An 18203-nucleotide genomic window follows, 5' to 3' on the forward strand; every position below is an offset into this window, starting at 1 on the left:
CTCCAGAGAATAAATCGCATACAAATTGGACATCCCCATGTCTTACAAGCCAAATTTATCCAAGCAATATCTAGCAGATGACATGAGATTTATTTCTCCGCAGAACAAAGAGATTCTCCCAATCAGTGAGCGTTTTCAATCCGGGATGGGCATTTTCAACCGCTTTACACGATTTGCCTACTACACTGAGATTCCCTGATTTAATTGGATAGATTAGAAACACCCATACTGGTTTTGAAACACCCACTGATTACTACACTGAGATTCCCTACTTTCATTGGATAGTTTAAAAATGCCCATCCCGTTTTGAAAGTGCCCACAGATTGGTAAACACCCATTATTGTTTCACAGAGACCTATACTTTGATGAAACAGAGCAGAGTATAACTTGGAAAATGTTATATTCACTACTGAATTTTTTTGTATTGTTCTAGGACTTTTAATATGATTAATTTCCATGATATTTCCAGTCCTAGAACACATACAGAGATCTTACAATTATCAAGTGGAACTAAATACCTGCAGCACATAATAAAGTTTCAAAAGTCAATGTATTTGTTTTTATTGAGGCTTGTGTATTTATCCATCATCTATACAGTACTGTGAGATATACTCATTTCAAAATGTATAAGACTTATTGTCAGGTTGCAAACCTCCGCTCGATGGAATCCCCACAAATCCATTCAATCCACAATGATTTGTACAATTCATTGACAGCTGGAAAGCCACACTTCCCTTGGAAATACTGTAAAAACCCAGAGCATCCCATGGAAGCAATTCCTCCACATCACTTGATCATCTTGCAGGCAGCATCTATTCGTCAGCACATTTGCAAATAGTGTCAAGTAATTGTTTTTTTTTTGTTTATTCCATATTCCTTTTATGGAAAATCATGTATAAAAAAAAAACTTGATAATCCAAAAGAAGGCCCAGTCCATCTGATAGGTAAAGAAATCATCTAAGAATGCACTCTTAGGTTTGGGATGTGAGGAACTGGAGCAGTTCTTCAAACTCTGTGAAAGACTCATGCTCATCAGATGTGAAGAACAGTATATAGGCGATGTTAGTAATGCTGGGGACATTTCTTTATCCCTAGTGTCCATATAAAAGAAATAGAGAAAGTAAAGAAAATCTCTAAATTGAAAAAAGGTCATAAGTTCATACGTAGATGCTCTGGCCTTTTGGACATGACTGGGTAGGCCTGCTGTTTAAACTGGCTCATGTTGGAGCCAGCAGGTTGCCTGATGGGAAGAGGGGCAGTGGCCTCTGCACTGGCTGTGATATCCATCTGATCCATGGTGGACACTTCCATATTGTGTTCTGAGGAAGACTGGAGGGTGGAGGATTCAGGCAGAGTGGGACCTCGAGGCCAACCATCTCCAGAGAACTTAACTGGGCTAAAACAGTAAAGAAGAAATAAAATGTGTGAATGTCCCCATGTACCAAAACTAAGTCTTGAAATATTTGTCATTAGGGTTGGGTACTGAGAACAGTTTCTTGTTCAGAGCCTGTTCCGTTCTTTTACAATACCAGAACTTTATGATATTCCCCTATGTGCACTTTTCCAATGATGCCGATGGATCACCGTAATAAAATACTGAATCTACAGCGTAGAACACACAGCACTACCAGGGTATTTTGATTCCCCAATGATTGGGGCTGGGTATTGCCACACACCTCACGATTCAATATATTGTGAAGCATCATAATACACAAATCATGATTAGATTTAATTTCCAATTAATTTGGGTACAATTCAGTTATAATGCCCATTTTGCTCACATTGAGTATGAAAGAAATTCTATTTCAGTTAATGCTGTTATTAATTATACAGGGACCTTCAAACTTGGTAAATTATGGAAATATTAAATATTAAGTTCTTTATCATGTCATATTTTAGGTTTTTAAAAATATACAAAGTCTATGTATTCCATCCAATGTCTTGAAAATGCATATACTGATATTGTTACATGTTTGTTGTTTATATGCCTAATTAGTACTATTTACAAGTATTTACATTAATATGTAAAACAAGTGCTAAAATGGTACTGTCTCCATGAGACCAGCATTAAATGTTTCTTTTGTAGTTTTTGATAAACTGTAAAGTCTGTACTGTAGTTTTTGATAAACTGTAAAGTCTGTACTGTAAAGAACAGAAAGGATATTAAAAGAGACATTATTGAAAAACAAATGGATTGCATGGATCTCGTCTTTGGACATGGAAAGAGACAAACCTTTTAATCTCAACACACAGTGAAAAGATCTCGGTACTAAATTTTGCCACTAAACAACTACACTGGTGAGTAAAATCTACAAATCAAAATAATACAATATTGTGAGAAAAGGTTTTGTGATATATTTGATTGTATAGATAGTACAGTGACTCTGAGCCGGTCTTTTGTATCTCCATTACAAAACATATGGCGCTTCCTGTATTAGCCCGATTCCCAACCGAATAACTCTTATGAGCCGTTTAAGTTTTAGAGAATCAAAAACACAAATCAATCAGAAGGGTTACTGAATTAATCTTATACTGATGTGCAAGTTATGAATGTCCAATTCGAAATCAAATAAGAACTGTGGTAGTCTCACAATTAGGGATGTTGTCATTATTAATTTGATCGATTAAGCTCATTGATCGTTGATTAATTAATTTCAGGACAAATGTGTTTAGTTATCATGCCAGCAGACTTTGATAAGGCTGTCTATACAGTCATCCATGCTATAGGGCACTTGCACGCTGCTATTTCCACAACTGTTTACATTACATTATAAAAATGTCTGAAAATCAACATCCCTACTCACAAGTATGAACTACAACATTAGAATACATAACACTCTAAACGGTCTCTGGAATGGTTCCTTTTTTATATAATGTTGCACTTCAGACCTGTGAGACTTTAATGAAGCAGTGCAGTTAGTGACTGCTTGTTCATATGACAATGTATAGTTAAAGATGCACAAGTTTTATTGTAATAAGTGGAATTTTATAAAAGAATAAATGAATGAATGAAATATACCATCACATTTCTTGTTTGTTTAGAGATATATATATGATCACTTTATTGCATGTATGCCTCTAAAAAGCCTGCAAAAACACCTTTTACAAGAACTGCATAACATTTATTTCTGATTTGTTATATCTGCTCTGTAGAAATCTTCCTCAAAAATACTTAAGGAATCATTAAATAACTGGACTTAAGCTGAATCAGAATCTGAACCAGAATTGTTCAATTCCATGCAATTCCTATCCCTACTTATAATACATATGAGTCTCTAACTTCACTCCACAATTTGTCATTATAGAAGGCATCCATTCCCATTTAAGCGCACAGATTAGGAGAAATCTAAAATACATACATGTAAAAATATAAGGAATTCAATCATAGGCCCAGACAGAAATCCCTCTAGTTCCCCAGCCCTTTCTTCTTCTTTTTTTTTTTTTTGTATATATAAATATATATATAAATATATATTTTGGCTACTTTCATGATGCTTTCAGCTACCAATAATGGTATAGTACAGAAGCCCTGAACCACAAGTTGGGGGGATCGTAGCAAACTTGGTCACCAGATGCCACTATCAGTAAACATGTAATATTATGCTTTTAATGTTTTCTCTGTTGCTAACACATTTTCTGCCCAGTTTATCAAAATGAAATGTTTAAGGTGAAATAATTAAGAGAAAGCATTAAAAGAATAAGATTACATGATAACTGATAGTGGCATCTGGTGACCAAGTTTGGTACCGCATTCCTTTTTTTGAAGAGAGAAAAAAATTAAATTTTTGAAAAGAGAAAAAAACTATTTTGAAGAGAGAAAAAAAAAATTAAGATTTAGGCTCAGGAAGGAACAAAGACAATTTTTTTTTTTCTTACCACCTTGCGGTTTAGGGCTTCCGTAGTAATAGTCCTCTAAGTTCCATTTTACTATACTTAATTCCCAGAATTCAGCAGATTTGACCTCAAAATCAGCACAGATATTGTGAGAAAATATCGCCAATTCTGTCTGGCCCTAAGATTTCAGTCATTCTGCATGAATATAATCCATAAAATCTGATTACCTGACAGGTGTTCTGGGGCTTCCCAAAAACCGGCGAGGTGAACGAATTTTTGGCTCAAATGAGAACTTCTCCTTTATGTTTTCCAAAACAGATGGAGCTACATAGGTAAATCCCTACAAAAGACCAGATAACAAAATCACAATATGGTAGTGCCATAGATTTAAAAGAAAGAAAACAAAAGACAGCAAAATCATGACTTGACTGTCTTACCAAGAAGACCTGATTTGCACTTTCACTCAGTGTGGAGTCATCAGGACTGTCAACGGGGGTCTGGCAGGTGAACTTTGAATCAAACTGGCTCACATCCTCAGCTGATTGCTGTTGAAGCAAGACATCAGGTCATGTAAATCTAAACTCAATGAACTCCTAAGATAGCAGCACACATAAAAGAAAACGTCTTGGTTTTGTACATAACCTCGGTTCCCTGAGACGAATGGAATGAGACATTGCATGCTTACTCATTTGGGGAGTGTCCTTCCACACAACCTAGTTGAAACCTCTCTACCATAACGTCAATATTCTAATAATGGCTATGGGGTTTAAGCCCTGCCTTTTCAGGTGCAAAGCTGTTCGTTATAAAAGCATGTGCACAAACACCCTTACTCAGAATTTTCTGACTGAGGGACAAGAGCTCATTGCTCGCACCTCAGAAGAACTTAGAATTTTGTGGTGCAGCCCGAGATCACAATGTCTCGTTCCCTTCATCTCAGGGAACCAAGGTTACATACGTAACAGAGACGTTCCATTACAACTAAATACACTTGACATTGCGTGCTTTGGTATGTTCATAACATGATATAATGCACCGCTCACCATTGGGAAGTGGTTGAGCAAAATATGTTGGTACACTTTTTACAATCTTTGTATGTTCATACAAGCAGTAGTGGGGAAGAGGAGAACAGTATTGTAAAGAGTGATATGCTGCACAGTGGGGGTTTTTCCCATTGGCACAAGGCTTGCACTGAAGCGGCTGCCTTAATTTGAGCCACGGCTTGCGTGGCTTTACCAGCGGATTGGTGGCGACATTTGGCAGCGCTGAGGCAGCTAGTGTGGGGTGTTTACCTGAGACAGAGCTGGAGCGAGTCGATTGTGATGAAGTGCTGCTCCGTTTGGCATTAAATTTCTCATAGCCTGTGATTGTTGCCGAGTCATGACATAGCGCTCAGCAATACTATCCACAGAGAATCCGAAAAAGCTGGCTGGAGACACCGGAGCATCAAATAGAGTAGCTTTTCCCATGTCACACATTTCTGTGAGGGTTAGCCAGATATGATGATCCAAAAACACCAGGCTGCTCATTGACTTGCCAATGGCCTGTACAGTGACGTTTGTGACCAAGTCCGTAGTGGTGCAGAGCTCTCTGAATGTTTTTGGATCGTAGCCTTGCTCGTCCATTTGTTTGGGAAGCTTAGCTTGGAAAACTTGGAGCACCATCAACCGTGGAGTGCTGAACCAGTTTGCCCCGCCGCAGAGTATGCTCTTCCAGCCAGTGCGGACGTTAGTCGACACGGCTTAGAGAGATGAATGTGGCATGAGTTCCACGCCCTGCAACTCGCCGGGCAGAGATGTGCCGCTACCACCTCATTTGGGGGGCATAACCATTTTCTTCCCTATAATCCACATTAGAGAGGATGTAATCGATGTGCTCATTATGAACTTCATGGAAGAACGGGGCAGATCTATGATACACGACACTTGACACAGTCCGGCAGCAGGAACCATTCATCAAAGGGAGATTGTGTAGGTTCCTCTGGAGGAGACCACATGATATCAAGCTCTTTAACCACCCAGACAGAGAATGCAGCTCTCATGCTGATCTGATGGCGGGATGTGCCTCTCGTACAAGGAACACTTACGGAATGACATCTTTAAAAAGATGCAAATGCCTCTTTATATTTTATATATATATATATATATATATATATATATATATATATATATATATATATATATATATATGCACACACACACACAATATACAATTGCTTTATAAGGATACACAACTCCTGCTGAAGCGCTGCGGTGAATCACGATGCTGAAGCGGCCCTTTCACCAGTAAAGCATCAACCAAGGAGGAGGAATGATGTTCGCCAGAACACTGCAGGGGAGAGGAGAGCCTGCTCGTTGCCGTGAAGATTCCTCACCGACTACAGCGAAGCAGTAGTGGGCTTCTAGACAAGAGATGAATCGCTGTCTTGAAGGAAGAAAATTCTGAGGAATGGTGTTTGCGCACCTGCTTTTATAGCAGACAGCTTCACACCTAAAAATGTGGGCTCAAACACTAGAATATTGGCAATATTTTTTTCAACTAGGTCATGTGGAAGGACACTCCCCATATTCATTAGCACGCAATGTCAAGTGAACTGAGTCATAAGGGAACTAGACTATACTCACCAAGAAAGGCTTGAATGGTGGTTCTACTTTTCGCACAAGAAGGTCTTCCCAATTAACGTGTCGAAAGAAGGGATGAGTCTAAGATTCAAACACAAGAATGCAATGAATTTCAATAAACTCCATGATATAATTGTGGTTGAATGTTAAAGCATCGTTACACTGCTTGTAAACAGACCTGTACTTCTGTTGCATCTCCAGGTCCAGCCCCAAGCCTTGATGAGGCATTTCTTTTCAGTAGCTGAAAAACACAGTAAAATCAGAATTACTGAAAATGACAAACGAACCCATTAAGAGCTATAAACAACAAGGTCATTCATTGTAATACAAGCAACAGGTATACAAATTATAACTTGGAGGGGGTCAAGAGATGTTTGCATACCCTTTTGAGTAGGTCCCTGGCTTCTTGTGTGAGGTAGGGTGGGAGGTTCAATTTGCATTTAAGAATTTTGTCAATTGTTTTCTTCCGGTTCTCTCCAGTAAATGGTGGCTGGAGCAGCAAAAAAAACAAAAGGAAAGAAAACATCAATTTATTGGTATTAACTAGTGCAGGCGTACTCAAAGTTCCAAGAGGTCTGGTCTCTACAGTTCCTTCCCAGCAAAGGTCTGGATAATAATATGAAGCTTACACAGTGTCATGTGGCTATGAAATTATATATATATATATATATATATATATACACAGGTGAAATTCGAAAAATTAGAATATCGTGCAAAAGTTCATTAATTTCAGTAATTCAACTTAAAAGGTGAAACAAATATATTATATAGACTCATTACAAGCAAAGTAAGATTATTTCAAGCCTTTATTTGATATAATTTTGATGATTATGGCTTACAGCTTATGAAAACCCCAAATTCAGAATCTCAGAAAATTAGAATATTGTGAAAAGGTTCAGTATTGTAGGCTCAAAGTGTCACACTCTAATCAGCTAAACACCTGCAAAGGGTTCCTGAGCCTTTAAATGGTCTCTCAGTCTGGTTCAGTTGAATTCACAATCATGGGGAAGACTGCTGACCTGACAGTTGTGCAGAAAACCATCATTGACACCCTCCACAAGGAGGGAAAGCCTCAAAAGGTAATTGCAAAAGAAGTTGGATGTTCTCAAAGTGCTGTATCAAAGCACATTAATAGAAAGTTAAGTGGAAGGGAAAAGTGTGGAAGAAAAAGGTGCACAAGCAGCAGGGATGACCGTAGCCTGGAGAGGATTGTCAGGAAAAGGCCATTCAAATGTGTGGGGAGCTTCACAAGGAGTGGACTGAGGCTGGAGTTAATGCATCAAGAGCCACCACACACAGGCGGGTCCTGGACATGGGCTTCAAATGTCAAATGTCTTACCTGGGCTAAAGAAAAAAGAACTGGTCTGTTGCTCAGTGGTCCAAATTCCTCTTTTCTGATGAGAGCAAATTTTGCATCTCATTTGGAAACCAAGGTCCCAGAGTCTGGAGGAAGAATGGAGAGGCACACAATCCAAGATGCTTGAAGTCCAGTGTGAAGTTTCCACAGTCTGTGTTGGTTTGGGGAGCCATGTCATCGGCTGGTGTTGGTCCACTGTGCTTTATTAAGTCCAGAGTCAATGCAGCCGTCTACCAGGACATTTTAGAGCACTTCATGCTTCCTTCAGCAGACAAGCTTTATGGAGATGCTGACTTCATTTTCCAGCAGGACTTGGCACCTGCCCACACTGCCAAAAGTACCAAAACCTGGTTCAATGACCATGGTATTACTGTGCTTGATTGGCCAGCAAACTCGCCTGACCTGAACCCCATAGAGAATCTATGGGGCATTGCTAAGAGAAAGATGAGAGACATGAGACCAAACAATGCAGAAGAGCTGAAGGCCGCTATTGAAGCATCTTGGCCTTCCATAACACCTCAGCAGTGCCGCAGGCTGATAGCATCCATGCCACGCCGCATTGAGGCAGTAATTAATGCAAAGGGGCCCAAACCAAGTACTGAGTACATATGCATGATTATACTTTTCAGAGGGCCGACATTTCTGTATTTAAAATCCTTTTTTTATTGATTTCATGTAATATTCTAATTTTCTGAGATTCTGAATTTGGGGTTTTCATAAGCTGTAAGCCATAATCATCAAAATTATATCAAATAAAAGCTTGAAATAGTTTACTTTGCTTGTAATGAGTCTATATAATATATTAGTTTCACCTTTTAAGTTGAATTACTGAAATTAATGAACTTTTGCACGATATTCAAATTTTTCGAGTTTCACCTGTATATATATACATACACACACACACACACACACACACACACACACACACACACACACACACACACAGTATCTCACAAAATGAGTACACCCCTCACATTTTTGTAAATATTTGATTACATCTTACATCTTACATGTGACAACACTGAAGAGATTACACTTTGCTACATTGTAAAGTAGTGAGTGTACACCCCTAGGTGAAAATGTCCAAATTGGGCACAATTAGCCATTTTCCCTCCCTGGTGTCATGTGACTCATTAGTGTTACAAGGTCTCAGGTGTGAATGAGGAGCAGGTGTGTTAAATTTGGTGTCATCGCTCACACTCCCTCAAACTGGTCACTGGAAGTTCAACATGGCACCTCATGGCAAATAACTCTCTGAGGATCTAAAAAAAAGAATTGTTGCTCTACATAAAGATGGCCTAGGCTATAAGAAGATTGCCAAGACCCTGACACTGAGCAGCATCGGTGGCCAAGACCATACAGCGGTTTAACAGGACAGTTTCCACTTAGAACAGGCCTTGCCATGGTCGACCAAAGAAGATGAGTACACGTGCTCAGCGTCATATCCAGAGGTTGTCTTTGGGAAATAGACGTATGAGTGCTGCCAGCATTACTGCTTCTAAAGATGATGCACAAGAAAGCCTGCAAACAGTTTGCTGAAGACAAGCAGACTAAGGACATGGATTACTGGAACCATGTCCCATGGTCTGATGAGACAAAGATAATACTTTTTTGGTTCAGGTGGTGTCAAGCATGTGTGGCGGAAACCAGGTGAGGAGTACACAGACAAGTTTGACTTGCCTACAGTCAAGCATGGTGGTGGGAGTGTCATGGTCTGGGGCTGCATGAGTGCTACCGGCACTAGGGTGCTACAGTTCATTGAGGGAACCATGAATGCCAACATGTACTGCCAATGGCGACTGGGCCACAGGGCAGTATTCCAGCACGATGACGACCCCAAACACACCTCCAAGACGACCACTGCCTTCCTAAAGAAGCTGAGGGTGAAGGTGATGAACTGGCCAAGCATGTCTCCAGACCTAAACCCTATTGAGCATCTGTGGGGCATCCTCAAATGAAAGGTGGAGGAGCACAAGGTCTCTAACATCCACCAGCTCTGTGATGTCATCATGAAGGAGTGGAAGAGGACTCCAGTGACAACATGTGAAGCTCTGTTGAACTCCATGCCCAAGAGGGTTTAAGCAGTGCTGGAAAGTAATGGTGGCCACACAAAATATTGACACTTTGGGCCCAATTTGGACATTTTCACTTAGGGGTGTACTCACTTTTGTTGCCAGAGGTTTAGACATGAATGTTATTTTGTTATCAGTTATTTTGAGGGGACAGCAAATTTACACTTATACAAGCTGTACACTCACTACTTTACATTGTAGCAAAGTGTCATTTCTTCAGTGTTGTCACATGAAAAGAAATAATCAAATATTTACAAAAATGTGAGGGGTGTACTCAGAAGATACTGTATATAAAAAAAAGGTAAAAGTCTGAAAGGACCATTTTTATATTTTCCTTAAAGTGAGAATCTACTAACAAACAAACAATATACATAACAGTGAAGCATTACAATACTGTTTGCTTAATTTACGTGTAAATAGGCTTTCCTTGCCACTCATGCCACAAGATTATTTTCACAAAATAAGAACAAAAATTCTGCGACCCAAATAATATATGAGGTAATATTAACGACAACCGCGAAAATAATCTACTCTGGTTTTGTTAAACAAGCACCATTTAAGCACAAGGAACAACTTTCTCAGTATACATCACTAACAGTGGAAAAGAGACGTCCGACCTGAGGAACTAATTTTTTTTAACATAACGTCTACTCAGCTCCTGTGGGATTATGGGACAGTAAAGTGTCGATCCGCACTTCAGAATCTCACCTGAAATAGTAGATCATCTGGGTATTTCTCACTTACTGTTTTATGAATACTAAAGGATGGCACATTTATAACATTAAACCCATGGGAACCCTATGTGTATGCATGATAATTGGACCACAATTTGCCTCTGCGTTGTGCACATGCAACGAGAGAGAGGTGACTCATATATTTAACCTGCTTAAAATATTTGATTACGCAATGTGACATGTATACAGAAAGATGATGAATATAGCTTGACTAACTGAACATATAAACATACTGACTGTCATCAGCAAATGCCAATCATCTCAAAATGGCCAAATATCTTCTAATTCTTTATTTCTTTCCTTTTTAACGTCATGCCAGCTTCTACGGCTATATTCATGGCGAGAGCCAGTTTAGTTATTCAAGAGTAAAACTACAAAAGGTGTTTAAGATTAATTTTTTCTAAATACCTTAAAACTAAATTTGGATTTACTTGGTTAAAAACCTTTTCAAAAGTGTCAACAGAATAATACCGGTTCCTCAAGTGTGTAGAGGCGTTACAGTCCAGTAAGACATGTTTAACGGATAGTGGGTTCTGACAGGATGGGCACTATGGTGAATTTTCTCCAGATAGTAAAATTGGTGTGTGGGCCTCGAGTGTCCTATCTGGCATCAAATGTAAGTGGCTTGATCCCAACGATTATTAAAAAGGAATACGTGTCTTGTCCAAACAACATGACTTATTTCCCTTAATTTGTTGTTTAAACACTGATACCATTACGACTGCCATTTGTTTTTAGTGTATATGTTTAATTTTGGTTTTAAGTCTGAATGGAATAAAGCATTTTACTGGTTCTGAGGATAATGCTTCTTTGGCAGCTCCATCTGCTTGTTCATTAACAGAAATTATCAGCTAATTTATTGGCTTGACTGATTTACTGCTCGATATATTGTTGCAAACTAGTGCACTGCAGTAAAAGCTAATACTCACTGCTCCAGTTAACATGTCATACATCAAAGCTCCAAGACTCCACCAGTCAACAGCTCGATTGTGTCCGCTTCGCATGAGGATCTCTGGAGCCCTGAAACAAAGGAACATCTTACGATTTTGCAGAATTTGTGCAAATGCATGTCACAAGGTTATGACAGGAAATGTGATGTGCAAAACAGGGCATTGGCCACAAGTCACACGCCAAAGATGGACAAGGCCTGTCATGATTATTAAATAACCGTTTGATCACGGTTATTTGATCTAACCACGGTTATTTGAGATAATTATTGGGCATTCAAATTCCAATCACATTTTAATACCCAAAAAAAGGGAATTTTAAGCATATGTATTGTAGAAATGTCATGAACGGCGTGTTTTTGTGTCATTCAGTTGCACTTGAAGCGTAAATGAGCTGTACCACGGATCTCAACCAGAGCAGCTCCTGTCCGGAAGAGTGCGAATAGCCTCTTAAGTGCACTCTTCCGGGCAGGAGCTGCTCTGCTTAGTGAACACAAAGCGCCCCGGCTTCACTTACGCAGTGACGCAGAAGAAGAGACGCATGCCTACTCTATTTCTGTGGAGTGATTAAATGATGAAACAAAATGTGTAAATTATTTTTTAGATAAAAAAATATTATATAAAATATAAGTTAAAAAAAACCAACACTGTAAATGTAAAGTTGACTAAAACAAAAGTTGACAAAAAAAATAAAAATGTAAGTCTTTAAAAATATTTTTAAAATGTAAAATATTTTCCATGTCATTCATAACTTTTTAAAGCCTTAAAAGGAAATCATATATCCCCATTTTATTATTTGATTTATACATTTGAATTTAAATATGTTAAAATTACTTTAAGGTTTATGAAACACGCATGCAGAAAAAAGCATGTCTTAAGAATTAATCGTGAAAGCCATCAAACAGGCAGTTAATTGTCATAATTGCAGTTATTTGTTAGACAAATAATCATCAGCCAAATTACATAAACATGACAGCCCTAAGATGGACCATCCAGGTTTTTCTTTAAATGTAACTCACATGTACTCAATAGTGCCACAGAAAGTGTGGGTCACTGTGCCGTCATGGATAGACTCTTTACACAGTCCAAAGTCAGTCAGTTTGACATGTCCTGCAACAGGAAAAAGACAGAACAACACTAAGAAACTGAACTAAATCAATTCTACAGATTACTTGCTTTATTTTCTATAAAGTGTCCAAACCTTGGCTATTGAGCATGATGTTCTCAGGTTTGAGGTCTCTGTAGATGATGCCTTTCTGATGCAGGTGTCCGAGAGCCATTGAGATTTCAGCCAAGTAAAAGCTGCGTGTAAAAAGCCCTGAGCATCATTCTGATTATCTTCGTTCATCTCATGTTGAATGTTAGGCTTATAGTATTGCATGTGTCGGTGTTCAGATTTGTCCTTGAAAATTGTTTGAAAATTCAATAAATCACTGTATGTGATATGTAATGACCATATTTAACTATATATCTAGCTCTTCACTTAATGAAAGGAGCTGATGCAAAACACTGCAACAGTTTATATTTTAAGAGTCACAGAGTTGACCAAAACATCTTCGCTTACCAGGCCGTGTCCTCCATGAAAATCCCCTCTCTCTCAAGCTGCATGAAAAGCTCCCCACCTGCAAATTGAATATGTTTTTAACACACATGCAACAGTTAAAATAAAACACAAAGAAAGACGGGCGAATAATAAAGCTTTGCCACATTACAATTCAAAACGTAAAAAGTGAAAATGTTTTGACACATTCTATTTCAATAGAAAACAAGACATTCAAAGAAGGAATGCAAATGATCCTTTAGTAACTCCACAGCAACTGCAGGAGACTGGAAAGAATGACAAGTTATCCATCTCTAGCAGACAAAGGTTGATCTTGAATCACAAACCACTTAGGTATTCAAGGATGAGGTAAAGCTTGCCGCCTGTCTGAAAGGCATAGATCAGATCGACTATGAAAGGATGCTTGACTTCCTCCAAGATGTTCCGCTCTGCTTTAGTATGCGCTGTGTCCTTGGCATTGCGTACAATCATCGCCTAAAAGAGGTAAAACAAGGTGACTTTGAGCAGGCCTATTTACATTTCAAATGTAAATTATTTCATCCAAATTTAAGGGATTTGTTGAACCTTTTTCAAGACTTTCATGGCAAATATTTTTCCTGAAGCTGCACCGCTTACTTTCCGAACCTGGAAAACCTGCAAAGAAAATAATTTTTCCCCAAAATGTTCTTAAAAACAGTCCAGTCATGTTAAAAGAAATAGTCATTTACATCAAACCTTATTGGTTCTAGGGCTGTAACTAACGATTATTTTGATAATCGATTCATCTAACGATTATTAGAACGATTATTGCAAAGGTTAACCATTAGATCTTAACCGATTATTCAGCTTGTGTCCCGACTTAAAAGGTTGGATTAAACATGCTTACTAACAATAAAGAGGACAAAATCATATTTTAAAAATATTTATAATTGATATTCACTGAATTAATGGGAAAAACACTTTTTAATAAATTTAATTCAGTAAAGAAATTCACTGCAAAACATGCTATTGTTATCAAGTGTTTTTGTCTTGTTTTCCATTTAAAAATATCTGAAAATCCTTAAAACAAGATAGATTTACTTGAGAAGCAACATATACGATATTTAGACTTGCTTTAAAGGGTAACTAAACACCTGCTCAGAGTCTGACTCCACCCACTAGAAATATTTGAAAATGCAGGAAAAGTGGGCAGACCCCGGCGGGGATAGAGGGAACGAACCGAGTGCGGGGCTGAGCGGGGGGGGGGTCACCTGAAACTCGTAGTGACGGATTAATTGACAGCTGCTGTCAGACTCTATGTTATTATTATTCCTCACACGTTCGAGAGACGACATGTACATGAATCTGGCGTGGTGAGCTGGAACCTGCTTACGTCAGCTGTCACCGCTTACGTCAAGAAGTACCGCAACAGCCAATAGGAAAATTCAACTGCAGTAGCCACCGTTCAACCTGAAGAGGGCAGCACTCAGACGTTTTTACACCATATATTGTAGAATTAAAACACTTTATACACAAATGTCAAAAAAATTACTTGAATCAATGACCAGTACTAATAAAGCCCCATGCTTACAGATCATTAACTAAAAAAAGTTGGTTTAGGGTTTAGTTACCCTTTAAGATAATTTTTCTTAAATATACAGTAAGTGTATTTTGTATATAAGTGAATTTTTTCACTTGGTTATACTTTTGTTAGTGCAGTAAACACAAAATATACTTATATTCAAGATCTATTCTCTAAAAGCAAATCTAAAAATCGTATGTGCTGCTTCTCAGGTGAATGCATCTTTTTAAAGATTTTTAGGTATTTTAAAATATTAGCATTTTTAATATTATATTCAACATTCTTCTTCTGCAGTATAGCTGCTAAAGTAGCTATGTTATTTTAAAGGAGTTTTAGATATTTAAGATATTTATAGTGGAAAACAAGTCAAAACAAAACAAATCAAAAACGTATTTTGTTGCAGTGTATAATGGGGCGAAGACTTCCTCACCTTTCTGTTCACTTCAATCCATCACAAAAAAAAAAAAAAAAATCTCTCATTAATAAAGCTGCATATTGCCAATTTTCTTCACGATAAGAAATGCACAGTGACATATATTACGATTCAATAAGTCGCGAGCCAATACGTTATAATCTAGCCACGCTTGAGGGACGAGCGTCCCCGCGACAGAGTATGTATCATCCGGGTGCAGTTTCAATCTCTCCCCCTCAGATCGGGACATTTGCGTAATTCATAGAAGAGGCGCTGACTGCACTGAGAAATGCCAGTTTTGGAGTTTGTAGTTATTTACATGATCTGCTTTCGTATTATTTGATCTTTAATAAAGCTATAACACAATAAATTCAACTGTATTTAAGATGTAATGCCGGGGTGTTTCCTTTAAAGGGCTCCGGCTTATTCCACAATGAGAGTGCTTCTGTATTTACTTGTTTGGTATTTTTGCATTATAATTCCCTCATACTTTGCAATCTACATCACCTGAATCTGTTTGGAAAGTTTAGAGTGCATCTGGACTGTGAGCTGTGTTTTCTTCCTCTCCTCAGTCAGGCGCGATCTGCAGCGCTGCTCTCGTGCGTCATCATAAGAGTTCAATGTGATCTCATGTTACGTTAAATGAGATCAAACGACTATTCGACAACGAAAATTTTTGTCGACAATTTTTTATTGTCAACGTTGTCAATAATGTCGAATAATCATTTCAGCCCTAATTGTTCTTACACATCTTGTGACCAAACTTAATACTCCAAGTCTTCTGAAGGCATTTTACTCTAAAATCAAATCATTACATCAACAGAGCTGAAATCAAATAAGGCAGCTGGGTCAATAACATCAAACCTTATTGTATGACATTTGGTCAACCAATGCGGTTTGATGTTATCAACTTAACTGCCTTAATGTATTTTAGCACTGTTTATGGACCAAAGTAATGATTTGTGTAAATAACGACTTATATTGTGGTCTGTTCTTCATACAATGTGATTGTATGTCTTCAGAAGACTTGGAATATTTTTTACAAGTCACATCAACTAACTTCATGATACTTTTGGGTGCTTTATTATGCATGTGAGTGAAACGATCTCGAATCTAAATACTTGTAAATAGTAGATTTTTTTTGTAGAATGTACAATTTTAACAAACTAAAATGTGACCAAAATGATAAAAAACTAATAATAAAATAGAATTTGTCAAATTAATATGTACGTAACATAACTAATCCTTGAAGGTCCCCTGTATAATTAACAGCATTGGCTGAGAGAGAATTTCATTCATATGTATGCAAAATGGACATTATAAATGAAATATACCAATAAGAATCAGAGTCTAATTGAATCGGGAAAACTGTATCAATACGCAGCCCTGATTGAATTATTTCCTATTGTGTTGCACAGAAGAAAGTCAAATGGTTTGGAACGACATGAGGGTGATTAAATAATGCCAGATTGTTTTCTTTTTGGATTAAATATTCCTTTTATTGAACTACTGTTCCAGATTCTAACTATCAGTGAACACAATAACAACAATTAGCATTAAATCATACCTTTCCATAACCTCCTTTACCCAAAACACGGAGCAGCTCAAAGCACTCAGGCCGGATGTTCTCAGTGCCCTGGTTCACATTGTCCTCCGATATCTCAATCTTCTCACAATCGTCCATGTTGCTATAAGAATAAACCATAAATGACCATATGACAGTTACACAAAACCATCTGTAATAACGGTTCAGTCTTCAAACACACTAAATATACGTACAATTCAAAGCCACTGCACTGATCCATGAAGTCATTGATCTGAGCCTGCAGAACAGAAATGTTAAACGCATAATCAATCAGAGATCAATTCACTGCACAGTGTAGAACAAAGTATGCGGTGTGTAGAGATGATCAGTGCGGCACGAGATAACCTTACGAGCCAACAGTTGGCAGAAGTTCCAGTCTGAACATGAAAACTAAGGGGTCGGATTTCGCACTACTATTCCCAGAGATCCCATAACATGACATGGACCATCTATGGTATTGCAAACTTCTAATTGACTGATCCTTACAGTAAGTGTTCAGGCAATGACATCTGACCAAGCCTTTCACATTAACAAAGTATCACACTCACGGCAGCCCATAATAATACTGCAAACTAGACGCATATATAAAAGGCGTTTTAGTTATCAAGTAAAACAGAGCAGTTTCAAAGGAGACGTCGCCAAATGAATGTTGCATTGCAAAGCGAACAACAGCATGCTTCCAGCCCTTTAAACGGCCAGAGTAGCAAGCCTATAACACCATTTCCAACTTATGTCTTTAATTAGTACAAACAAGAGAGATTGTAGGCGAGAAAATTCCACTATCTATGTCACATATGTTGACTAACGGAGTATCATAATCACGAATGTCCATAAAAACTGTAAAGCAGTCGTGTTAGCCTGCTAGCATAACATACAGCAGCCTGATGCTGATTAATCGGGCCTGCACTCTGCTCTGGCAACACCCGCATGTCCGTTACCTCCTCCAGCTCATCATCGGAGACATTTTCCTCTGGCTGGTCCAGATCGATGTCGAAAACACCAGCCATCGTTAATTTCGCCGACTTGGGTCGCTTCAAACCGCGTGAGGAGCTCGCGCTTCCCGCCTCATGGACATGAACGCACTGTCGCCATGACCGGCATGCGCGACACACTGACACCCCGCGCGGAGAAATGCGGGAAAATGCTGACGCCAGACTAATGCAAACTAATGTACCTAGCTAATGTAAAAGTAAAACATTTTGTTGATAAATACATATGTAGATACATGTCTTGTTTTGTTAAATTAATATCTGGTAATCACATATGTGGATAAATCACTCTGCGAACTCAATATTTATTGTTTTCTGACACTTTTGAATATATTATAAATATGAATGGGAATATAGATATATTTACAAGGGTGCCAATATGTATGTCTACTACTGTACATACACTGGCAGACAAAAGTTTGTAATAATGTTCAGATTTTGCTCTTATGGAAAGAAATTTGTACTTTAATTCACCAAAGTGGCATTCAACTGATCACAATGTATAGTCAGGACATTAATAACGTGAAAATTACTATTACAATTTGAATTAAATG

At 38.2% G+C, this 18203-nt stretch overlaps 1 protein-coding gene across 1 annotated transcript; it reads right to left on the reverse strand.

The window, feature by feature from the left end:
• On the reverse strand, positions 1–17776 carry LOC127629630 (ribosomal protein S6 kinase beta-1-like). The gene is made up of 15 exons (XM_052106752.1): positions 17599–17776; positions 16855–16898; positions 16643–16763; positions 13688–13756; positions 13450–13597; positions 13127–13184; positions 12764–12864; positions 12582–12672; positions 11545–11635; positions 6835–6942; positions 6631–6693; positions 6456–6533; positions 4272–4379; positions 4062–4174; positions 1–1396 (listed from the first exon to the last, which is right to left on the reverse strand). Exons 1-15 carry the CDS (start codon positions 17665–17667, stop codon positions 1150–1152), a joined length of 1509 nt encoding a protein of 502 aa, XP_051962712.1. The 5' UTR covers positions 17668–17776; the 3' UTR covers positions 1–1149.
• Between the last annotated feature and the right edge of the window lie 427 nt (positions 17777–18203).

This window comes from Xyrauchen texanus, chromosome 36 (assembly GCF_025860055.1).
Source record: "Xyrauchen texanus isolate HMW12.3.18 chromosome 36, RBS_HiC_50CHRs, whole genome shotgun sequence".
Taxonomy (NCBI): Eukaryota; Metazoa; Chordata; class Actinopteri; order Cypriniformes; family Catostomidae; genus Xyrauchen; species Xyrauchen texanus.

What these genes read in the sequence shown, in the direction of transcription:
- LOC127629630 (XM_052106752.1), bottom strand. Translation starts at nt 17,667, where the DNA reads ATGGCTGGTGTTTTCGACATCGATCTGGACCAGCCAGAGGAAAATGTC. An exon ending in ATGACATGTTAACTGGAGCA is followed by an intron (nt 6,943 to 11,544) that starts GTGAGTATTAGC and finishes TTGCTGCTCCAG; the next exon opens with CCACCATTTACTGGAGAGAA. An exon ending in GTGCAAATCAGGTCTTCTTG is followed by an intron (nt 4,175 to 4,271) that starts GTAAGACAGTCA and finishes GGTCTTTTGTAG; the next exon opens with GGATTTACCTATGTAGCTCC.